Source organism: Melanotaenia boesemani, chromosome 14 (genome assembly GCF_017639745.1).
Source record: "Melanotaenia boesemani isolate fMelBoe1 chromosome 14, fMelBoe1.pri, whole genome shotgun sequence".
Taxonomy (NCBI): domain Eukaryota; kingdom Metazoa; phylum Chordata; class Actinopteri; order Atheriniformes; family Melanotaeniidae; genus Melanotaenia; species Melanotaenia boesemani.
The window spans coordinates 30,318,786-30,344,637 of record NC_055695.1 but is presented as its reverse complement, the minus strand read 5'-3'; the positions used below and the strand labels follow the sequence as shown (position 1 = coordinate 30,344,637).

The 25,852-nt window shown below is 39.9% G+C and overlaps 1 protein-coding gene across 1 annotated transcript in view; it reads left to right on the top strand.

The window, feature by feature from the left end:
- ryk (receptor like tyrosine kinase) overlaps window positions 1-23,993 on the top strand; it is a 66,984-nt gene extending 42,991 nt beyond the window's left edge. Inside the window, exons 9-15 of the mRNA XM_042006874.1 lie at window positions 1,542-1,628; window positions 5,704-5,773; window positions 9,249-9,381; window positions 13,571-13,680; window positions 13,768-13,927; window positions 16,802-16,938; window positions 22,894-23,993. Coding sequence (XP_041862808.1) covers window positions 1,542-1,628; window positions 5,704-5,773; window positions 9,249-9,381; window positions 13,571-13,680; window positions 13,768-13,927; window positions 16,802-16,938; window positions 22,894-23,005 — 809 coding nt within the window. The 3' untranslated portion in view covers window positions 23,006-23,993. The remainder of the gene's footprint in view (window positions 1-1,541; window positions 1,629-5,703; window positions 5,774-9,248; window positions 9,382-13,570; window positions 13,681-13,767; window positions 13,928-16,801; window positions 16,939-22,893) is intronic.
- Window positions 23,994-25,852: the final 1,859 nt, after the last annotated feature.

Below are 25,852 nucleotides of genomic sequence, written 5' to 3'. Positions count from 1 at the left end.
TTGAAATGAGCGGCTGAGAGCGACACTGTAGAAATTGGGGTGCATCTAAATTTTTTGCTGGTGCACCCAAATTGCAGTGCAACCAATGCTAAAAGTTAGTTTTGAGCCCTGCTATATCAGATAGCAATGGGAACAAGGAGCTTACATGACAATAAGTTTGGATGCAACTTTGGAAAAAACCTCATCCACTACAAATTTTCTGTTATGGTGAGGTTATTGCTGGAAGAATCCAATTAGATCTTTATTACTCCAAAACAGAAATCAAGATTAAGTGGTTCACAGTTCTCTTGCTGGAGGGAATGTGGCGTGGTTTCTTCAGATTATTGCCATCTTCTGATTCTGCCAAAGTTGAGGACCTTCTGGGAAGAGGTAAAAATAATCTATGAAACCCTTGACATACAGTACTTGGGTGTGTACATGGACAGAAGACTGGACTGGAGGATCAACACAGATGCTGTGTACAGGAAGGGGATGAGCAGACTCTACTTCCTGAGGAAGTTCAGATCTTTTAATGTCTGCAACAAACTGCTGGAGATGTTCTTTCAGTCTGTGGTGGCCAGTGCCACCATGTATGCTGTGGTGTGCTGGGAGAGCAGCATCAGCTCCAGGGATGCCAGCAGGATCTATAAACTGATCCATGAGCCTGGTAACATCATTGGACACAACCTGGAGACACTGGAGACAGGAGGTCTCTGAACAAACTGGTCTCCATGGACTATTCCTCACATCCACTACAGAGTATACTGGAGGGACAGCGGAGCTCTTTCTCTAACAGCCTGTTGCAGCTACGCTGTATGGTACAGATACTAAAATTTCCCAGTCTGGGATTAATAAAGTACATCTGATTCTTATTTCTGAGGCTTTATTTCTGCAGTTAAACACAATGAGTTCAGTGGTTTCCCCATCTTTCAAAGTTTAATCTAAACACAGATTTGCATATTTCTGCCTTTTCTCCTCCATTTATCTTCTGTTTGTCATTGTCTGTCCACATTCATTAGACCCAGCATATAAAGTCAAAGCAAATCCTGATACGGATATTCCAAACCAAAGCTGTGAAGGACCGTCAGGGGTGAAGTCAGAGTGGAGTCAGCAGGTCCAGACAAGCCTGATGAAGAGGGCCGGGATGGGAGGCAGACACTTAAACTGTTGTTATGCTGCAGCTCCTTTCCTGTTGAAACACAAAGCTCAGTTCACCCCGAGGCTGAGATTTTTTTTTTCTTTCTTAGTTTATGTTGCTGGTTTATTTTCAGAAACGACACCCTAAAGCAACAAAGGAGACTATGAACACATGTACTTAGACTTTACATCACAGGTCTTTCAATATGGTCCTCTGAGCTGTTCCCGTTTTGACTCTTTTTTTGGCTAAATCTTTTTCCATCAAGAAGATGCATTAGGCCCAAGCCTGTCCACCTCTGTCCACAGATCAGCCAGACATGGCAGTCAGTGAATGAGCTGACATTTCAGTCTTTGTACGTGATGCCTTTGGCCTCCTCTCTTCTGACCTTTTCCTCACATAAAAAACTCTGGTTTGTGTTTGACAGGCACATTTGGCCGCATCTTCCACGGTGTGTTGCTGGATGAAAAGGACCCCAGTAAGGAAAAGCAAGTTTTTGTGAAGACGGTGAAAGGTATGTACTCCGTTCTGGCTGTAACAGACACACAGTAAGGAAATAGCACTAGAAAAACCAACATTGTCAGTCGTGTGTCAGCTTTATGCAAATCACCTGTTGTTTTTACATAATCCAGGAGCTTCCTGACTGAAAAACTGAGGCATGTAAGGGACAAAGAAATAATTTTTACATCCTAAAACTTGATTAATTCAGCTGTCACGAGCACGATCTGTCAGCTGTTTACGTCAATCAGACGATGTCAGAGAGATCACAACAGCCTGGAAAAAAGAGCTGGGACGTGTATCGCTCTGTCTCACTGGCCAGACGCAGTGCTGGTTCCTGGACCAAAGTTGGAACTGGCTGGCATGGAGAGACCAGAAAAAAAGTTGGTTTGGAACCTGAAAAACTTGCACCAAGAAATCATGGTTCTCAGTTGCGAACTGTGATGTCATCGGTGGTCAAAGGCTGATTCACTCGCACACCAAACTTTTTTACTTTTTTATAAAAGAAAAGGAAAAACAAACAATCCCAGACTACAAGTGTTGCATGAGATGCTATGTTTCAAGTAAAGATGCACCGATAACACATTTTTTCAAACCAAGTACTTACATTTGACTACTAATATGAGTACTAGTGAATTCCATTGCTGTTCACTGGTGAGGAGTTTGGACCAGAATCTTAGATGCGACGTAGGGAAACCGTAGGTTATAATGGAGCCTCATGACTTAACCATCAACTTTCAGGACCAAATCTCCAAGATGTAACTGTTTTTTCCATTGGATGATTCCATGATGCATTGTCCCTCAACTGGCTGCGTGGTGTTTGTTTATGAGCTGCAGCCTGAACAAAGTGCAGCTGAATCAGGAAAAAATTGAACTGAAGGAAGAAAAAATAACAAAGTGGTGGTTGGACAGTTTAGTATATAGTGGTATTTAACACCTGATAATCATGACTGTGACTATTTCTCTGACAATAATCATACCAAGAAAATGAGTAATCATGATAAATACTGATAAATAATCATAAACCCCAAACCTAAACCCCACATTGCCTTCCAATGTGTCCAAAATATTTGCCGTAATCCATGTCAAAGCCAAGAGCTGTCATCTGGACCACATGTGGCCCACAGCAGATTGCCATAATCCAAGCCAGGGTGGAAACTGACGTCTGGTCCACTTCTGGCCCATACAACACTTGCCAGTGCTGTAACTCAGACATAAGAGACAAAAGTTGCCCAGATTTGGCCCAAATGTGTCTGCTATCTGGGTTGGGACTCCTGGATAATTTCAATCTGAAACTCTTGTAATGGATGCTGTTGCACCGTTAAGAATCAAGAGCACCTTAATTAAACAGAAAACACCATGGAGAAACACCACTGTGGTCACCAGCCTAAAAAGAGAATGTAGGAAAACTGAGCGGGAGTGGCGGAAAAATAAACTTCAAATTCATTATGAGCTGTACAAACAAAGCTTGTCTAACTATAACAATGAGCTGTGCAAGGCCAGACAGTTGCATTTATCTGAAATGATTAACAAGAATGTCAACAATTCTCACAGTCTGATTGCAATGATTGGAAAAACTTACAAATCCTCCTAAACAGATAAGCCCAGAACTTAGAAATGCTACCAATTTGCCAACTTTTTTAACCAAAAAATTAAAACAATTAGGCAAAATATTAAATTCACACAGTCAAATAAGAAAACTAGTCTGTGTCTAAAACCCAGAAATAATTTCTGATGTTATGTCACAATTTAATATGGCCGATTTAAAAATCCTAAAAGAAATCTTTTGGCATTTGAAATCAACAACATGAATTCTGGACATGATACCATCCGACTTTTTAAAAACAGTTTTCTACTTCTCAGTAGAAAGTGATCTCCTCACTGGCATCAGACATTTTTCCCAATTCACTAAAGATAGCTGCTATTAAGCCACTCCTAAGAAAAAGTCTAGACGCCTCTATAATGAACAACGATAGACCTGTCTCTAACCTCTCTTTTATTTCCAAGATTATTGAGAAAGTTGTATTTCACCAGCTTAATGACTTTTTAAATGAAAGTGGAAATCTTGATAAATTTCAGTCCGGCTTCCGACCTCATCACAGCACTGAAACAGCTCTGGTCAAAGTGTTAAATGACATTAGGTTGAATACTGATTCTGGTCAAGTATCAGTCCTGTTTCTGTTGGATCTCAGTGGTGTGTTTGATACTGTAGATCACAGAATCCTGTTGGACTTTGGGTTGGACTTTCTGGAGCGGTTCTTAACTGGTTCAGGTCCTATTTAGAAGGCCGGAGTTATTTTGTTATGATCAGCAGCTATGAATCCGAGCGAGTGGCCATGACTTGTGGAGTCCCCCAGGGGTCAGTCCTTGGACCTCTTCTGTATAACTTGTATATGCTTCCTTTGGGTAAAATATTACAGAACTATAACATTAATTATCAAAGTTATGCAGATGATACACAACTTTATGTGTCTCTGTCACCAGATGACTGCAGTCCAATAGACTTAATGTGTCAGTGTCTGGAGCAAATAAACACCCGGATGAAGGAGAATTTTCTACAATTAAATGAAGACAAAACTGAGATTATTCTGTTTGGTAGCAAAGAGAAGAGGGTCAGCATTGGCAAACACCTGGAGACTCAAGCTCTTAAAATCACCAACCAAGTTCATAACCTTGGAGTGTTGATAGACTCAGACCTGACTTTCAGCATCCACATCAAAGCTTCACTAAGAAGCTTTTTACCAGCTCAGAAACATCAACAGAATTAAAAGTTTAGTCTCCCAGAAAGACCAAGAGAAACTCATCCATGCGTTCATCTCCAGTAGACTGGATTACTGTAATGGTCTTTTAACAGGACTTCCTAAAAAGAGCATTAAACATCTGCAGCTCATCCAGAATGCTGCTGCTAGAGTTTTAACCAGGACTAAGAGATCTGAACACATCACACCAGTTTTGAAATCTTTACACTGGCTTCCAGTCAGTCACAGAATAGATTTTAAAACCCTTCTGCTTGTTTACAAATCCCAGAATGGTTTAGGCCCAGAATACATCTGTGATATGTTCAGAGAATATAAACCTAGCAGAGTTCTTAGATCCAAAGACTGATCAACTAGTCCAGATCAGAGTTCAGACTATGAATGAATTCTGCATGGTAACTTATTTAACTTGTCTTTTTAATAATTTCAATGTCATTTATTATTTAATTGTGATTCTTGTTATTTGTTGCTGCCTTTTACTATTTCTTAATATCTGTAATGCTTTTGTTTTATGTAAAGCACTTTGAATTCTTCTGTACATGAAATGTGCTATAAAAATAAACTGCCTTGCTTTGGGATATGATTCTATGTGATACATAGAAGTATGAGTGGGTGAATGTGACATGTAGTGTAAAGTTCTGGTCAAAATAAAATCACAGCTAGAAAAGAGCTTTATAAATATGTTACAGTCCATTTAGTATCAGGCTTAAGACACAAAATAAATGTAAGTTGACCAGATCACAGATACATTTCAGTTTCTCTGACCAAAAACCAACAGAATCTGCTTTTTTAATGATTTCTATGGTGACATGGTGCATGGTTCCATTCCAGTAAAAGAGAAACCATATTGGACAGTAAAAATTCATGACTCTTACTCATGCTGCAGGATTGCATGCCAGTAAAATGCTCCAGCATGAGGGACTGTCAGTTCCTGTGTCAGCAGCATGTCTGCTTTCTCTGCCAGCTGCCTTCTGACCTCTCCATGTTTACTCAGAGCGGGGTGGATACCACACTGGGAACAATATCTCCATGCCAGTTTTGCCTTTGTTAAGACTCTTAACTTCCTCTTCTTACTCCTCTTGGGAAGGGAACAATAATGCTCTCCATACGTGCCAAACTATGGCAAAGCTGCACACACAGATTAAAAACCGGAGCAGGCCAGTTTCCCTCTATAGTTTCCCACTACACCCGTTGGCTGAGGTGTCGAGCAATGAAAGGTGTAAAAAAGTCAAACACTACTCGTGATTAGAAAATAAACCTCATCCTTTCTTTTCTAGCTGATTGTTTTTAATGATTTATTTTTAATGGGATTCTGTCTTTGAAACAATCATCCAGATCACGCCTCTGAGGTGCAGGTGACCATGATGCTGACTGAAAGTTGTAAACTCAGAGGACTTCATCATCGGTAAGTGGAGGCACTAAAAATTTACAGAAGTTTTAGTGTTTTTAGACACGTTGAGCTTAACACTGAAAAAAAAAAAGTATTTGTAGACTAGAAAAAATGTGGTAACCTTAACTGTTGTTACATAAACCCTGTTTTCACCAGTGAGTTGGCTCAGGGCGGGATGGGACACATTTTATTTGTGTTTCCACAGGTAAAAACTGGAAAGGGTGCCAAAATATCTGACCTGAGCTGTCTTAAGTTTTTTTGGGACTCTTCTGTTGGGATCCCAATCTTACTGATCTGACTCTTAAAGAGTGCAGCTCAACTCATTGATCTAAATCAGAGGTGCCCAAGTCCGGTCCTCGAGATCTACTATCCTGCAACTTTTAGATGCGTCCCTTCTCCAACACACCTGAATCAAATGAACGGCTCGTTACCAGGCTTCTGCAGAGCTGAATGATATATGCATGAAGGAAATTAACAATTTAATTCAGGTGTGTTAGACAACGGACACATCGTTGCAGGATAGTAGCTCTCGAGGACTGGACTTTGCCACCCCTGGTCTAAAGAGTCATCACTTCCCATGTGACGCAGCACCAAGAACACAGCGGGAGCACGTCCATGTTTCAATATACGTTGGATGTTTTGTTGTTGAAAGCCACATCCCAAGTGGATGTCCACCATTCTCCTCCTTCGTTTCTGGGTCACATTTTTCTTTGTTATAATTCAAGGAGGGTGTTTCGCCACTATGATGTCATGCTATTACGTAGCTGACACATCTATTGCTATCCGGCTTATACTCCGCCTGCCAGGTTATGGTACAGTTGGCTGTGAAAATGCAAAAGAGACCAGGGTTTACTGAACCATGAGTCAGACCCCTTGGTGGAAAAATCTGAGATTTAAAGGAAGGGTAGCAGATCCTGGAAAAACTGTTTGAGCAAACTACATTTTGAAAATACACAATTCAAAAGTTCAAGCTCCTTTCTTCAGACTCCTCCCTAAAGCCACGCCTCCAAAGCACAGAAATGTGCAATGCTTGTTCCCGAGGGTTCACAAGCGCTGGGCAGCATTCACTAACTTTCACTAAAACAGGACTAACCTTCATTTGGTCCTTTTTTCCTCCAGGTGATGTGTGTATTTTATCTGAGTTGGTGAACCACACACACTGCCCAATTCACCTCAAAAAATTCAAACAGCCTTTTCCAAAACAGGCTTTCTTTTCTCTTTTTGACTCGATAGAGGCATCTTTTCTGCCATGATGTCCTTTACATGTAAGTGTGTACCATAATTTGATGTAGTAAGTTACCCAAGCGCTGGCTCGTTGGGTTGGGATGGGGGTAGTTGAGTTTGATAGACATATCACCAACCAGTCTTTATAAACAGGCCGGTTAAAATGATTGGATGGTGCTTTTTCAGTCCTGTCCATTCCACAGGTGACTATTTTTTTTATTTTTGTGTTAGAGCATTTAATTATTTGGCTGCAGTCGGGTTGAGAAGAGGATTTTAAGCAATATAGTAAAAAAAATTACTTCCGTACGCTTAAGCTCCTCCATCTACACATGTCGCATTAAACCCTGAAATATTCAGAATATCACTCCATTTTTCTGCTAACATGTTGAATCCTAAAGTTATGAAAGAATTTTATTATTCAGAACCCTTTTTAAGTACTTTGTTACTGTACTTATGTATGTTTTTCGTGTATCTGTGCTTAAGTAGATTTAGTTGCAGATACTTCACTTTACAACATTTTACAGCAAACATCTCTACTTTCTGGACTGTTTTTCATGTTGAGAGGATTTACATGATCAATTACAAGAAGCATATTGATCCACTAAACTAGTTGAAGCAGGCAGGTAATGTCTGATCCCCCTTCACCTGCAGCAGCAGCTTTAGCAGCTCTAACTGGTGGTAAAACACTCCAAACTGGATTCTGGTGTCAGTCTTCTTTATTATTATAATGGTATTTAACTTTGCAGGTCAACCCTTAAAAAAAACTCATTCTGATTCACAGAGTCCAGGTCTGAACTGTGTCACAGGGTAAACACAATAAGATCAATAACCTTTCAGGTAATTGTTACGCAATTTTTTTTTAGTGTGGCACAATCTATATTATTGTTAATTAAAATGGTACAGCCCATACTACTGATGTGTTAACATAAGCATACAGACCACCTTTTAAAAGGTTAGTGTGGTATTTTTACTTGTACTAGAGAACATTTTTGTCTGTTTATTTAGACTTACGTGATTGAGTGCTTCCTCCACCTCTAGTAAAAGCTCTGGAGTTTAGTACAAGTTCAGTATTTATCTTCTGCTTTGAACCTACAACATTTGTTCAGAACAGCAAGTCAGACAGGCTGAGTTCAATAACAAAACAGATCTATTCTGCGAAGGTCCAGAAAAACATTACACAACACCTAAAACAAATACCTAATGAGCAAATAGTGGATCCAACACAAGGTTCAGACTGTTCTTCTGCTGAAAGTGTTTAAATGGAAAGATCAGATGGAGTGAAGATAAAGCTGCACCGAAAAGACAAAGGAAACAAAATGACGCAGACTGCAATCTGAAGCTACAACTTTACCTATAAAACACGTGGAGGCAGCGTTATAACATGGTTGTTCTCAGCCTTCATGGTACTGGATCAATAGTGTTTACAGATTAGATAATGTCAGCAGCAAAATAAAACCTTAACACAAGGTGCAAGAGGAGAGGAAATCCACCAAAACCTTGTTAATCTTCTGGATTATCCCATAATTGTTCTCGGTTACCTGGTCTCAGCTCAGTCAGAAAGGATCCAACAATAACAGAAGATTAGGCAGAAAGATTAGGCCTCCTATAAAAGGAAGCCAGTTCTTTGCTGACATCCACGAGTTCCTGACGTCACCGCCTGCAAACAAGGCTGAAGTTTATTTAAAGATAGGTTTCTACATATTGAAAAGCTGTAATCTTGAACCACTTAAAGCACACTGTAATTTTGATGTGTTGGTTTGTCCTCAGATCTGTTGTTTAAGTTCTTGTCTGAGCAGCTCCAGTTTGCTTCTAAACATCTCTAAACACTGAGAAAAGAAAACCCACATTTATTCACAGAGTGGGGGAAAAGGGACATTTTCTGGTACAAATGAATGGTTGGATCATGTAAATTGACTTTTATTACAGTTATTTTTCCAACATGTGGTTTAGTCTCAAGTTGTTGGTTATCTGAAGGAACGACATTTTTTTAATAATCACACCAGAAATATTTAATCAGAACCTTTGCAGCTTCTCTGTATTTGCTTTCTCAGGAAAAGAATGTCATCTGTTGCTCCACTCCTTCCTCTTTCCTCTTGAAGTCATCATATTGATTTTACTGGGTTACACTTCCTCCTCAGTGGTTTAGACAACCACAGTTTACTTGTTCTGCTATCAGCCTTCAGTCCTTTTGATGTGCAGCAAACTTCCAAACATGTACATTTCACCCACAGTAGATGTAATCCTGTCTCTTCTTCTATGCCTTTAGAAATCTGCTGCCCATAAGTCACGCATGCACAGAAGACGGAGAGAAGCCCATGGTGCTGTTGCCCTTCGTGGCCTGGGGGAATCTTAAGCTCTTCCTGCGGCAGTGCAAGCTAGCCGAGGCTAACAATCCTCAGGTGAGGCTTTAAATTTGTGCCCAGTTATGTCCCTTTTGTTCACCTTAAATCCAGTTTCTTCCATCGCAGTTAAAAGACGCTCTTCCCAGCATCAATCTTGGAAGGTGTTCCCCTCCACAGCTTCCACTCTGAGCCCGTTTCAGTCAAGTGTCAGAGCAGCTAGCAGCATTAGCATTAGCTTTAGCCTCTTCAGCCCCAGTGCTGGGTTAACATCCGGCTTCATGGGGTGTAACATCAGGTCTGTGTGGTATCCACTGAAGGTCCAGATTCAACTGCTGATTTTCTACTGTTCTCAGAGTATGTTCACATGGAACACAGTAGAAAATTAAAATAGTTTAGAGCTGCAGTTATCGATTATTTTAATAATCGATTAATCTGCCACTGTAACTGATCGACAAATCAGATGAGCGTTTCCTTTCCTTTGAGGATCTTGTGACTAAAATCCAACAGAGAAACAATTGTACAAACGTCAGTAAGAGATATATTTTTACTAGGACTGTCAAAAATAACACATTAACGGCAGTAAATTATTTATGTAATTCATCATGTTAATATTTTAACGCAATAAATGCATACACAGCATAACAAGCCCAATACATCCATCGTTTCTCCGTTATGACGGCGGGCCTTGGAGGCGTCTGGAGGTAAGATGGAAAAGATGAGCCTGCTGACTCTGTGGATGGATTGAAAATAAAAAGAACATTGATGGAGCAACACATGGGCGTTGCCCCCGTGTAAGATGACGGTGTTTTAACATCCACACATTTTGCACTATAAAGGTTTCACACCTGCACTTTTTTATTATTATTATTTCCTTTCCTTGTGGAAATTATTCGATTCATATAATCGAATAATTTGATTATAAATTTCAATTCCTAATTCCTGATGAGGAACTGTGCTACAGTAGAAGCTAAAAGGGCTAAACTGAGCAGCTTTCCAGGTGTTTTAAAACAGGTGTTACGCAGGTGTGTGCACAGATCCTCTGTCTTGCATGTATGTCATGCTGCCTCATGCACAGGCGGCTCTTGTCCAGAAGAGGTTAAACCATGCCACGTTGGTAATAAGGGACCCAATGTGGGACAACAAAATATGTCATCAGTTAGTATGACTGTAGATACAACTGTTGGCTTGTCAGTCCTCACATACTGTAGCACAACAGGAAGTTGATGATTTAGGCTTTTAAGGTTTTATTTTATTTAGACTGAGTATAAATATGCATGTGTCTCTTCAGAGGAAAGTGTTCTGGTCTGTTTTGCTCCACTGTCATGTACTTTAAGATAATTATCCAACATTTGCATTCTAAAGGGTAGAACCCTGAATAAAAGTGAGTGAAGTTAACAGCTGCTTGAGGAAAATATGTGTCTAAACATAGCCCTGCAGAGCTGATTGCCTAAATACAAAGTGTTGAAATGTAAATGTGACATTATCAACATTACTTACCGATGTTGTATACAACAGAGAGACTGAGGTATGATCTGACATGATGCACAAAGTCCCTTCCTCAAAGGTTTGAGACAGTTGTTTGCTTTGTGCTTGAAACCACTGAGACAATAGTCTGTCTAGCAGGTGTGTCAGAGAAAAGACCCCTGACTGTTAACAAAGTGAGGCTCCTATAAAGCATATAAACATCCTGCAAAGTGGAGAGGACAACACTCCCTTGTAAAAGATGCCAAACAGGCTGAACAGATATTATGGTGCAATTATTCTTCTTTTTTATCTGACAGTGGAAAAACAAACTCTTGGGCAACCAGTGACCGATGATGAGGAGATTCTTAGTCAACAGCTGAAGCGAAACTGAGTTTATGTGATACTGTATGAGAAAGTCATGCATCACTGAGAACAAGTCATCAGATAAGAATGACAAATGTAAGAAAAGCCTCAGCTTCTCTTCCATCCTGGTACTGATTTACAACGTGAAGTTTATTATAACACCACAACTTAATGACTTGTCTGCTGCAAGTGCCAAGAGTACATAATGAAAGTGGTGAGAGGGAAGGTGCATATGGCTTACCTGCAGCTTGACAAAAGGGAGCTGATTGCTGCAAATAGCTGGCAAGCTTCATCTTGTGATGGAGAAATGTTTTCTACATCTGTAATTTGAAGCTGATTGATTGGTTGGATTTGCTCTTTGCTCTTGCCAAGTATATAAAAGACTCCCCGAGGTTAACCCGTACAAAAGCCTGATTGTCTTGACACAGAGAGAAAACCTCCGCCCCGAGCTCCGGCTCTGAGACTGTATCAACAGTCTTTATAATGGCAGTGAGAGCAGAACTTACTGGAGGTGCTACTTGGTGTTTTATTGTCCATGACAGAACCTGACTTTTCTGGTTTGGGGATTTATTTGGACAGTTTGATAAATTTCTTCCTGGGTTTAGACCAGTGTGTCTCAATTTGGGGCACACATACCCCTTGGGGTACTTGGAGACAGTCCAGTGGGTACGCTAGAAAATGAAAAAGGGGGATAACTTGTTCTATCTTTTCTAGCTTTCTGACTCAATAGCTGTAACTTCAGTTTGTGTTATGAGTTGAGTCAGTTCAGGTGGTCAGGATTACTACACGCATGTGGAAATGTACACATATTTACATTTAATATAACTTCTAGGTCTTGCTGTTACGCTGATCATGATGTTAAAGATGTGATTTTTCACTTCTGGATACCTGGGATTAAATGTTTGGTGATTCAGCAGATCCATTGTGATCTGGAAGTTGTGATTCACAGATGAGTAAATATTTAAATGTCTAAATATGTCAAATTTAATTTGTAAAAAAAAAAATAAATACAAAATAAAATAAGTAAAAACTATTAATTCATAAAGACAAAAATATAAAACAGAAATATTATATATATGAAAAATTAACTTACAAACATATATTAAATTGATTAATTATATTAATAAATTTTAACTGAAAAGGATCAAATTTATATTTTCATTATACACACACACACTTATATATATGTACTAAAATTTGGGATTTGCACGACTGACTAATCGATAAGGCGAAACGGTGCACAAAGTCAGCAACTTTTATAAAAGTTGACCGTTTTTATTTGGATGAGAGTTACGAAAGAGATGTATGTCACGTCAGCTGGTCTGTCGCACAGCGCAGGTCTGAGTCATCGCAGGGGAACGTCGGAGCAAAGTCGCTGTGAGAAACCCTGTTTGATGGTGAATGTTTTCTACAGGCTTCAGTAATAAACACCACACAGCTTGTCTAGTTCCACCAGAGTCCCGTGTCTGCTTCACCACTGCTGAGAAAAAGTGAAGGGGGCTAATCCTGAAGCTAACTGCTGCTTCACCCAGGAGCAATTACCTCTCCACCGACTCCTGACCTTGGTATGGAGGGGGACTTCAGCAGCTGTTTATGTCAGGGTTTTCCCCAAGAGTGAAGGCAGCAGACCAGCCTGGTTACTAAACCCTCAGAAATGTTGCTTCAGGAGCAAAAGGACCAGATGGAAATATGAGGGACAATAACTGTTTTGTGTTGTAGCTGAACACTCCTGTGGGGGCAGCGTTTAGGTCAGGGGTGCCCAAGTCCGGTCCTCGAGATCTACCATCCTGCAACTTTTAGATGCAACCCTTCTCCAACACACCTGAATCAAATGACTGGCTCGTTGCCAGGCCTCTGCAGAGCTGAATGACATGCAGATGACATCTGATTCAAGCGTGTTGGAGAAGGGTTGCATCTAAAAGTTGCAGGATGGTAGATCTCGAGGACCGAACTTGGGCACCCCTGGTTTAGGTCATCGAGCATAGCGGCCACCATATAAATGCAGCCAGACCAGGTTCGATCCTGACGTCTCCCTGACCCACTTTCTCATCTACCTACTGTACAATAAAGGACACTATAGCCCACACAATGTTAAAAACATAACTTAAAAATCACTCATTTATGGATCACACATTATATAAATAACATCTGACACATTTTACAGTTTCCCGTTTTAGGTAAAGAATTTAAAATTTAATTATTGATGACATCATGGCTAATCGGCTTTGACTGGTTCGACAAGTCAACTTCAAAAATCACCTATTCTGTCCTTCATTTATTTTGGGAATGGGCTAATCTTCCAGGAAGTATCAAATAGCCCGCGTGTGTCAGTTTTCCCATTATTCCCCACTCCGTTTCTCTTTGTTTTTCCTGTCTGTCAGCTGCACATTATCACTATGTCTCTCTCATTTCCTTTCAGGCGATCTCTCAACAGGACTTGGTTTACATGGCCATCCAGATCGCGTGTGGAATGAGCTACCTGGCTCGTAGAGAGGTCATCCACAAAGACCTCGCTGCTAGGAACTGCGTGTAAGCATTTCAGCATCCCCCCCTCGCAGCTTTCAGGTCATTTGGTTTGCTAATTTATAAACAAACATTATCTTCCTCATCGTACAGCATCGATGACAACATGCAGGTGAAGATTACAGACAACGCCCTCTCTCGAGATCTTTTCCCAATGGATTACCACTGTCTGGGGGATAATGAAAACCGTCCTGTCCGATGGATGGCCCTGGAAAGCTTGCTCAACAACGACTTTTCCAGTGCAAGTGACGTGGTAAGAAAGACAGTTGCAGATGCAACATTTCCCAAATGTGTAATATATTTTCAAGAGACATAAGACTTCCAGGAAATGGCTTCCATTGTATTCAGGCCATTCTTAGATACTTGGTTAATGTGTAAAAGGGAAGGGAGGTACAGTCTTCATGTATCACTGCTTCTCCCTCTTTCCTGTGCAAGGATGGCAGAATGAAGGCTTTCGGGAAGCCAAACAGGTCATTAGAGACACTGACACCAGCCAGACATGCCCCCCACCACCGCCCACAACCCTCAACATTCCTCTTATGGTGGTGCTGCTTCATGGCAGACACGACAGAGGCCTGCCATTAACAGACAACTAATCTTCTGGGGAGTCTGTACAAGTACCTGTGCATCACTCTGTTACGTGCATAAATACGCCATACCCTGATGTTCACATCTGATTCTGAGCAACACGTGATGAGAGTTACTGCCATCATGTTTAGATCTGGTTGGGAATGTTGGCAGTGGCATGGATGTGGGAGCATGGTGGATTACTGTGCAGGACGTCTGTCTTCTGGGAGGTCCTCCCATCCCCTCCTTGGCTCTGTTCTCTTTCTACTGGACTTTTGTTTTTGTTCCGTATTAGCTGCAGAAGGGTCGCATTAGAGTGAGAAAAAGAAAAAAACACATGGTGTAATTACGGAGGACAGCTCAGCAGCCTGTAAATCAAGTCATAAAAAAGGAAATTCATCAATTAGGGTTCACCGTCTGCAGGATAACCAGCAGCTTTTTACTCAGTAAATGTTAAAGGTCCCGTTTTATACATTTTTTTCAACAATCTCATACGGGTGTCAGAGGTCCAACAACAAAGTGTTTTCAAAGTGTATTACCCCAAGTTCAGCCTTTCCAAATGTGGCTCTACTGAGCTCTAATGAGAACTGGCTGTTTCCGTGTCTGAACCTCTAAATGTTCATGAGTGGTGTCTGTCCACGGCCCTCACTGGGAGAGAATCCAGCTTTCACTGCCACCCTCTCAGTAATTTTAGAGGACAGACTTAGCTAGCCAGGGGGCTAATGGAAGTATCCACTACTGGGAGGAGTGGTTATTTCCCTTCGTGATGTCACAAAGGGAAAGATCTCAGACTCACTTGTTTGTCCACACATTCACTAAAAAGTGAAGCAACCAAGTAAAAGAGGAGACAGAGTTTACTCATTTCTGGGCCTCATACACAGGCTATGAGGACACATATGACTGTTAGAAAACCTTTAGAAAGTGAATTTTGCACAATATGGGACCTTTAAGTACCTGTGTTAAATGACTGTAATGTTCACAAAAGAAATGTTAATGTGTCATTTGCCTTTTTTTTGTTGTGTTTGGCAAAGGTTGGAGTTACAGCCTAACGAGTTCAGCAGGTTTTTTTTGTTAAAAAATGATTGAGTTGGCATCAGTGTGCATTATTATTATTATTATTATTATTATTATTATTATTATTATTATTATTATTATCATTATTCAGTATTATTTATGTCAAACAACAGCTATTCTGCTAAAGGACAGCTGGAAGTCAAAACTAGCTAAATATTTTTCCTGGTTTCTAAATTCTCTAGTCGGGTTGAAAAGAAATGCTTAAAACCATTTTTATATTGTAGTTTCCAGAAAGAAGCCTCCCAGGTCCAGGCAGAGGTCCTGTAGCCTTTTCATCTGTTTTCTATGAGAGAAGTTAATATGTAGGATTTATTTATTCTTTATAGTGCAGAGAGGATTTAGTTGAAATGAGACTTGTTTTTTTTTTGTTTTTTTTTTACTTTGTTTCTAGATTACTTTATGTTGGCATGAAAAGATGGAAATGAATAAAACTTGAAGACCTGTAAGGAATGTTGATGCGATTTTTCACATTTATAGTCTTGAGAAATTAATTAAAGTAGAATAAATGTGATTATTCCTTTGACAATAATCGGTTGGCAGATTTTCTCTGGGACGTCCGCTAATAAAGGCTTATCCAGCATCCGTCTTTCATCCTGTCTCTTTCCAGCAAGTAAAGTCAGTCCCATGTCGACTCTTGTGTTTCCTGTTTCGTCTGGTAATGTCCTCTTGTGTTTCTTTGATGGTGTGCATTCAAAACAGCCCTCCTGTTGATATCCAGTTGCTGGTGTGTGACGTGTTGTTGTAAAGCAAACACAGGTGGGATGTGATGTTCCAGGCTGGAAAAAACGAAGCCAAGTGGGATTTTTCAGCTTCGGGAGGCTGCAGAGGAACAGCGGCTCTAGGAATGGACATAATAAATGTCAGTGTGTCATCAAAATGAGTCAGAAACACATTCTTAAGGTCAGAAAGTTACAAAATGCTACTTTGATTCTTCATGGTGAAATTATTAGGTCAGACATAAGGAAACACCTCTTTTCCTTGTTCTTTCTGTGGAGGTCAGCATGAACATCCAGTTTTGCGTGTTTGAACAGGGCGGGCGGACCGGAGAGTTTGACCCTGCAGCCTCCCCACTGTTTATACACTCAGTCTCAAAACAAAAACTTTCAGCAGTGATTTATATTCCAGAAGCATTTTTAACATAAGTTCCCATCATTGTTCATGGTAAATATTTTGTATTTGAATGTAAGTAGGCATCCCTGGTTTTTCTACATTCATAATATGAGGCAGCTATTGGTGTGTGGCTAAGGCGGTGGGATTGAATAAGCGCTGGCTTTTTCCCACTCCCTTTTTTTTACTTTGCCTTTCTTTTGTATAATCCTTTTGTTTTCCTGTTTTTAATTTGTCTTTTGTTAAAAAAAAGAAAAAACTTTCAATTAATTGATCAATGGTATCGATGTTTATCCTGTTAAATGAAAACATGAAAGGCTGCAGCTTGTGTGTACTGCTGGTATAAAATCGTCATTAACCGTGTGTTGTGTGTTCACAGTGGGCCTTTGGAGTGACGCTGTGGGAGCTCATGACTTTGGGTCAGACTCCGTATGTCGACATTGACCCTTTTGAGATGTCTGCTTACCTGAAAGATGGCTATAGAATAGCTCAACCTATCAACTGTCCAGATGAGCTGTGAGTGAATGCACAAACATTTAAACACGTGCTGCTTTCCAAATGAACCACACACTGGTATCTGCTCGATTCGCATCATCAACACCTGCAATTCTTCAGTCAAGTAGAACTGATGACGCCTTTCAGATGAGAGATTAAACATCTACAAGACCTAGAAAGCAAGTCCAGCTGCTTTCTGTTACTACTGAGTATATTCTTAAACATACAAGATCCTTCACACATAATTTCTGTTCCTGAAATCCAAAATGTTGCCTCCACAATAACTGAGTCCAGCCTTCAGTGTGTAAATTCACAAACCAGTGAAGGATTTCACCGTGTCTACTTTATATCCACCTATAATCTCCCATTCCCAGAAAAGTTGGTGCACTTATCCGCTAGGGGCTGACTCCAAAACAGAGCTAACCCCCATAGACTCCCATGTTAAAAAGATCAACTTCACAGCAGAAATAAACATGTTTAAAGCCTGGTACAAAAATCTATTTCATGATTAATAGGTCAAGTTTACCTTCATGACTACTGTGAGGGGAGTGAATTTGTTAACTCATCTGTTTGGATGTTATTTAATCTTGAAATTCGGCATAATTAGGGGTGTGTCCTTTTGATTGACAGGTATCCAATATCTGTGGCAAGAAGGGAGTGTAGCACAACCGCGGTTTTTAGTTGGCTAACAGCTTGCCTTAGCTTTAGCCCACCTACCTCCGTTAGCTGGTTAGCTACCATTAGCCCCGGATTAGTTCGGTTAGCTCTTAGCTACAGGCAGCTCGTAGTTTGATGGGCATCATTCATCCACCCCCACCTTCACAGTCCCCCTCTCAGCTCCAACTCTTTGCCCATTTTTGGATTTACCAGGAATGACGACACGTGTGACGCTCCCAAGATGGGTCAAAGTGGGTCAAGATCATCACAAGATAAAATAGGCTAATACTTAAAAATCAATGTGCAAAAAGAAATAAAATAAAAGAAATAAATAAAACTTTGGCCAGTCCATTCCGTGGCAGGACAGCACAGTCCATTCATAGGTGAAGTATTCATTTTATTTTAGCCACCTTTCATGGATCAGACGCTAAAGCTGGTTTATCAGAATGCAAATCCTCACTAGCTAACTAGCATCTATCCAAGGCTACCTAAGCTAGCTAGCAGGACAATTAACAAACTTACTAAAAATATTGCGTTACCCCTTCCCCCACATCACGAACAATCACTTTACCATTATAATTTAACTGTTGTTCTTCCTCCATTTTTTTCTGCCTAAACTTCCTTTTGATCTTGTAACACCTTTTGTCATCCATTTCCTCATTAGAAAGAACCACGGGTACCCGCCAATCAATGCGGTCGGCAGACGCCACTTACTACATGATATTGTAGTCCCAACGATTATTAAATTAATTATGCCACAAAAACACCAGCCACCGTTTAACATTGCAGGTTATTTTATTCTTATATTCTACTCTTTTTTTCTAAGCATCAACGCAATAAAGACAAGTGATTTTAATTTAACTCAAATGAGGCTTGACATTCAGGGGGCCCCCTAGCGGCGCATTTGCATAGTCCATTTATACGAAGAAACGGCTCTGTTCTTAATAATTTGAGATTTCCTCAGACTTCCTAAGTCCTTAATGAAGACTGTAGATCTTGTTCGCAGTTTAACACAGAGGAATAATTCATTTTTTTGGTTTGATGATCCTCCATAGGAGTTATGAAGTAAATTGTGCACCACAACACATTCTTTCTTAGAAAGACAAAGCCTGTGGTTGAGCCACCTTTTATACCTCACCATGACACCCTCACCAGTCAATCGCTGGTTGCAGAATCAGCTATTTTTGTCTCTATCCAAGCTTTTCTTTGAGCTAGCATAAATTTGCTGAAGCTTTTGACACTTTTTTGTTTCAGGAAAATTGATGCAGTCCTGCTATTTATTTACCAAAAGGTTCAAGTTTAAAAAACGTTTAGGTTTAAAAATTCTGCTTTGTCATGACTGATAAAGAGGTTTTGTAAATCTTGTCTTCGTGTTGGTTTAGCTTCAGAAACACAGTTTTAGTGAAGCATGTGCTAAGCTACATCCTGGCTTGTTCTTGTGGTCTTTCAACAAAAGAAGTGGTGACATGCTGTTTGTGTAACAGAGGAGGTAAATTGAACTATAATGTTAAGCTTATGCCAGCGTTTGTTGATAAGAATCTTATCAACATCCTGCAACTGTCAAGAATAAAGAGCAACCTTTGCCCACTGGCATCATTTTCCACCCCAGCATTGTTATTTATGGGTTGTTTCCTCAATATTGAGTCTACAAATACGTGGCCACCTTCTCGCTGATGGATGAGAACAGAGATTTTCTCAGCTCAAAGCAGCATCCAATGACCGACCACTTTGGCTGAAGTGTTGTTGCTGCATGATTCACTAATAACATCCATATACGTTACATTCATTAGAAAGTTTCATGAGTACCATAACAGTTTGTTTGTGCAGTCAGTTGAAAAGCAAGGCCCTCCCTGAAAGGTCAGAGTTTTAACAGGTCAGGGCATCTAAAAGAAATAATAATCTGATCCTCCACAAGTTGTGAAATTATACAGTTATAACCTCACATGAACAAGCAAATATCAAGGCTGTCAAGACAGCGGTAACTAATAAATGCAATTAATTGCGTCAATATTTTTAAAGCGTTTAACGCATGACAAGCCCCAGACACCGGTCATTTTCTGTTAAGACGACGAGGAACTAAGATGTTGTGAAGCAAGATGGAAGAAGTTGAGCCGGCTGAACCTACGGATGGATTTGAGTATAAAAAGAACCCTGATGGAAGATCCAGTAAAGTGATCTGTGAGGAGTTTCACTTTCACCGGAGCAGTTAAAGTACCATCAGAGCCGACGTGCGCTACGAGAGAGGGGGAGGGCCGAGTTATGGTTGGAAGCATCTCAACTCGTTGAGGAGCAGCTTTCAGAAAGTTTAGAAAAGGGGAGGAAGAAACAAGGTTCCAGTGTAGGTATATGGTTTTATCTGACAATAAAAAGCTAGCTAGGCTGGACTAAAGCCGTGTTACACATAATGGTGCTGTAGGTCAAACTCACAGCAATGGAACGATATTTTGTGGCCCCCTACTTGACATCAAGGTTTAGTGTTAGTCCATTTTTCTCAAATGCACATTTTTACTGAGTTGTTGCGCTTGCTGCATTCTCAAACGTAGCTTTGCAGTCACATGACTACACACAAACAATGGCTGCAGACAGGGAGGACGAACACCTCTGTCCTCAGAGACATGTTTGGAGGAAAAGTGTTTTTTGGTGGATTCTGTTCACTTTGACAAGACACCTATATGTACACACACACACACACACACACACAAGGGGTGGGACTTAATTACAGTTAATTACAAAAATGTATTAAATTGCAGTTTGCATTACAAACAACGCGGAACGTTTGTCAGTGCACGGTTTCCGGTACACCGATTACATTGAAACACACCTCAGAGTTTGGCTAAATCAGTGTTGCTAATTTAAACTGTGGAGCTACATTCAGCGAGTTTTCAGACCCATCTAGCGACAAGTCTAGAGACGTTTTCTGGTGTTATTGGAGACTTTTGAAAACGGAGGTAAAAGCAGGTTTGCGTCTTCTCAGTGGGCAGCTTCCGCCCCTCCCCCGTCCATTAGTCGGTGCAGTGCAGTCGGAGCAGGAGACCTTCACCTCTGCTCCACCACCAGACTGGAAGTTAAAGTTGGGAACTTGACACTGGTTGATCCCGTCCTGGCTTACTGTCAGATTTTAATGTCTGTTAATGAAGAGTGTGGAAAAAGCATTTAAAAAGTTAACTGTTAACCAGAGAACAGCGGGAGCTGCTAGTTAAAGTACCTCAAATGACACTAACTTTAGATCTGTTCATTTTTTAAGAGGAATATTCTGTTTTGAATTGAAATGCAATTAAATAATTTTTTCCAGACATCACTAGAGCTTGAGTTTACAATATTAATTACTGTGTTAATTATTTGATTCAGTTCATTTCTCTAAAATCCATTTAATTAAAAAAAATGTTATTAAGTGATTACAAAGCCTGTCGTTAATTAGATTCATTTTTTTAATCGAGCCCCTCGTTTCTTTATTTTTCCCATAACTCTGTGCAGTAGGTGTGGAGCTGATGACTTTTTTTCCAGAATGCATGCCCTGGTTACTAAATATCTCACGCACCTCCTACAGCTCTGCAGCAGCTGCTGCTTCAGATACAACACCTTCATCCTGGAACTGATGACCGGATTTATCTGATAAATATGTTAGACTGTCACTATATGTAGGGTTTGCTGCCCTACATATGATGCATTTTTACTTATTTCATTCTTTACCAAACAAAGCAATAAATATAAACATACATCTGACAACAGAAACTTCATATTTTACACCTTATTTACTATCTAATCATCACACAGAGCAAAACAGATTAACCTCTTTTATTATATTTTCTCATCGTTGAATCTTTAGTTTCTTTTTCCAGGTGGTTTCAGAAACTGACTCCGTAAACAGAAACACATTATCTAACACTTTTCTCTTGAATCTTTGTTTTCTAAACGTCATCATTTTAAAGCAGGGATCACCAGACCCTGGTCCTCGAGGGCTGGTGTCCTGCAGGTGTGGGGTGTTTCTCTGCTGCAACACCTGATTCAGATTAACTAGATGTCCAACAGCTTGTTGTCCAGGTAACGAGCCTTTTTGTTTGAGTCAGATGTGTTGCTGCAGGGACACATCTAAAACCTGCAGGACTGCAGACTGGATGGATCTCTATATCTGCCTCTACCAATGATCTTTATTGCTCTTTTTCTAAGATGAAAACTGGATTAATGATTATTTAACAGTAGTTACCAAATTTCAATGCAATAAGTCAGATGTGGAGCAATCAGTTGTACATTATATATACTATTTTATTGCCCAGTGAATCCTTTACTTTATGCAACATAATTGTTTTTGCTATTTTCATGTTTATACCACTAATATTTGATTTCATGGTGTATTTTCATCAATAATAAAACCTAAAAATCTTAAATTCTCTCACTGTCAGTTCTAAACCTTCTATATCCAAAGACATTTCAACGTTTTTACCTCTAGTACTAAATACTATAGATATGTTTTTATCAGGATTCAGGTATAATTTATTTACATAAAACCTTTGTTTCATGTTTATTTACTGTTTATTTTTACCGGACCACCTCTGGTACATGCTCCATGTTCTCCCCACATAAAAAAGTTCTATCAACAACATATGAAATAAATTCTACTAGTTTATAAACATCAACAATATAATTAATAGATAAAATAAACAGCTTACCAGCATTAGTGTTTAATGTTTCTGTAAGGGTTCATACACCAGTATGTAAAAGCTGCTGCTTCTTCCGCTTCTCTTCCTCCTCCTCTTCTTCCTCTTTTTTTCTTCTTCCTCCTCGTCTTCCTCTTTTTTGTCTTCTTCCTCCTCTTCTTTCTCTTCTTTCATCTTCTTCTCATCATTATCCATGAATGTTCTTAATGTTAAAAAAGAAGTAAATCACATTATTTCTTGATGTGAAATATATTTTATTTTAGTGGTTGAATGATTTCATTAAGTGAGTCGGTTTAAACTTTGGTATAAAAAGTTAAATCACTTTAGTCCCTTAACACCTAAATTTATTTACAGTTATAGAAAAACAAAATAAATTCAGGGAAATAAAGGAAAGAAAAACAAAAGAAAAGGACTGGAGTAAAATAAATTACTATTAAATATCAAATAAATTATAACAATTAACAAATAAACAATTTAAAAATAAATACACGAGCGAATGAAAGCAAATAGAATTAAAAGGTTAGATAAAAAAATAAACAGGGATTAAAATTCCTTGTTCCAGTTAGTGGTAAAATGTGACCGTATACAATCACACACAGCTTTATTACATTTGTGGTGGACGATATTTAATCTGAGGCCTTTGTTTTGTGTTTGTGTGTCTCAGGTTTGCAGTGATGGCCTGTTGCTGGGCCCTGGACCCGGAGGAGAGGCCCAAGTTCCAGCAGCTGGTTCAGTGTCTCACAGAGTTTCACGCCGCACTCGGGGCCTACGTGTAAAAACGGTTTTATTAAAAGGCAGCAACATAGAGGCTGGTGGACACTCCTCACACGGAGCACATGGATGAAATCGTGCCTTATCGAGACATAAAAACAGACTTTAGCCTGATTTTGTTTTTGTACAGGTTGTTCTAAAAAGTTTAAATTGTTTAATTACCTTTTTACAGCATAGAAAAGTAAAAGTATTCTTTTTTATATATTATATGTTTTTATTTGCTTGGAAAGCCTTCGCTCCTCTGCCTGAGAGGACCTGAACAAATGAAATATCAACTTGTAGACGTTTATCTGCCACAGAACAAGAGAAGCTTCTGGAAACAGCAGTATTTCCTCCACTTCTGTACCCTGATGAAACGGTGTCATTTGTAGATTTGTTCTGGTGGTGGATAACTGCAGCAGGATGACGTGGCTGCCAAACCAGACCTGAAGTTATCAGGCGGTGAGCTCAGGCTCGGTACGAGAGGTTGCTCGGCAACCAGACTTGTTATGATATTTCGGAGCCCTCTTCACATGGTACACTGCTTCCTCTGGACGAGTTTCCTTCCCTGCAGAGGAATCACACCAATTCATCAAGGAGACGTGCTGGTTGGTGGAAAAACAACTGTGCCCCAGTTTAAACCAGTAAAGCTGCTCGCAACATGAAAACCGGATCGTTAATGAAATCTGCTGTGAAGTTAAGACAGTTATTCAAATGTAAACTTGCTGGTTTTCCAATGTATATTTAATTTCTACAGTTACATCCTCAAAATGTTTTCCTTTGTATAAGCTTGATTGTTCTGCGTCAGAACACCACCTTTCACCAGATTTTCCAACCAGTTTTAGCCAATAGTTAACTAATAATCACTGTGAAAACACAACCACCAACCAGCTTGGTCGAATTGTTCCTTTTTACATCTTTGTGATGTGTTTTTATGGTCGCTGCATGTTGAAATATGGTTGTAAACTGCTTCCCAAATTCATATCAGCAAATTAAATGGGATATTTTAAAGTCTGTGTTTGAACATTTTTATTCTGGTCTTCGGTGTCGGCATCACAACGTAGGTGGATAAAAGTCAGGTGGAAATATTTCCACACGGGGCAACCAGAGCTTAAAGACGACATGCTTTCAGAACATATTCAGTCCTTTCCAAGTTAGCTGGTACGTTCTACACACTCCATTTCCCCACCAGCAGCAGTCATAATAGACCAGAATGTAATGCAACCATAAGACGTGTTGGGTAAGTGGGTTTTCGCTTTACTGTGACACAACACTGAACTGTGGGCTTTACAGAGTTTCTGCTTATTTAAGTAAAACGGAGAATATTGCAGCTTTTTTGCGGGGGAAGATTGGGTTTGATGAACCATGACCAGGTTTCTTAGAACAGGTTTATGTTTATTTCTGCCTTTTTAGCTTTAAATTCCAGTTGTAGACAACTCTAGACAAGGAGTTCATCCTGTGTTTACCTTTAGCAGAAGACACTTGAAAACATGCTTGTAAATATGCATGTCCAACCAAAGTTCACTTCTCTAATTAGTGTTGTGCAACAGATTCACCCAGCAGCTGAGCTATTTATCTCCCACATTCAAACACTTTAAAGGCAGGTCTCGTGTTCTGATGTTACTCAGACTGAGGATTGTCACACATTTACTCTAATGTGGAAAATACAGTTTTATTGAAAGAATTGAGGGAATGCAAACTTCATGAAACTCAGCATCCACTTTATGAGGTCCACATTTTTAGTACTGGGTTTGATCCCCATTTTTCCTCCAGAACTGCCTTAATTCTTGGTGCGATAGATTCAGCAAACTGTTGGAAACATTCCTCAGAGGTTTTCTCCATATTAACATAACAGCATCACACAGTTGCTGCAGGTTTGTCGGCTGCATCCATGATGAGAATCTCCCGTTCCACCACATCCCAAAGCTGCTCTACTGGACTGAGATCTGGAGGCTGTGGAGGCCGTTGGAGTCCAGTGAACTCATCGTCATGTTCTAGAAAGCAGCTGGAGATGATTTCATGATAAAGACAAAATAAGAGGAAAACTAAACCAAAGGAATATACAGAAAAAGAAAAAAAAAGTCTTTGTCCAAAGGGAGTTGGAAGAAGCCAGCACTTATTCGTTCCCACCCCTGTGCCACACACCATTAACTAACTCAGTGGTTATCAACCTGGGATCCAGGACCCTCCAAGGGGGTCCCCCAAAGAGCACAGGGGGCTTTGAACTGTCAGAGCTTTTGTGATTAATGTCCACAAATTGTCCCTATTTTTAGAAAAGAAGTAAGGCTATATGTTGTTAACTTTGGCTGTATGACAGGACAGGACCGAGCCAGAATATTTATAGTGAGAATCTCACTTTTGAAAGTATAAAACCAAGTATGGTTTCAGCAAGTCTATGGCTTTTTAGTACTGGCATGAAGGAGGTCCTCCAGGAAAATAGGTTGGGAACCACTGAACTATCGTGTGTTTCAAATTATACCTATATCAAAGATCTATGGGTCAATAAAAAATAATAGTAATAATAATTCCAATAATGTCATCAGTCATATGAGCAATACATTAATTTATTGAAAACCACAATGATAATGCATGTAATAACTACATGACCAACAAGGTTGGACGTGTTGTGTGAATTGTAGATGCTGTTCTGCAGACCTTGGTAGGAACCAGTGCTTACTGGACTTCCTGTTGTCTTTCTATCATCTCCAACCAGTCTGCCCATTCTCCTCTGACCTCTGACATCAACAAGACATTCTGGTCCAGACAACTGCTACTCACTGGATATTTTCTCTTCTTCAGACCGTTCTCTGGAAACCCTAGAGATGGTAGTGTGTGAAAATCACAGTAAATACTCAGACCAACAACCATGCCAC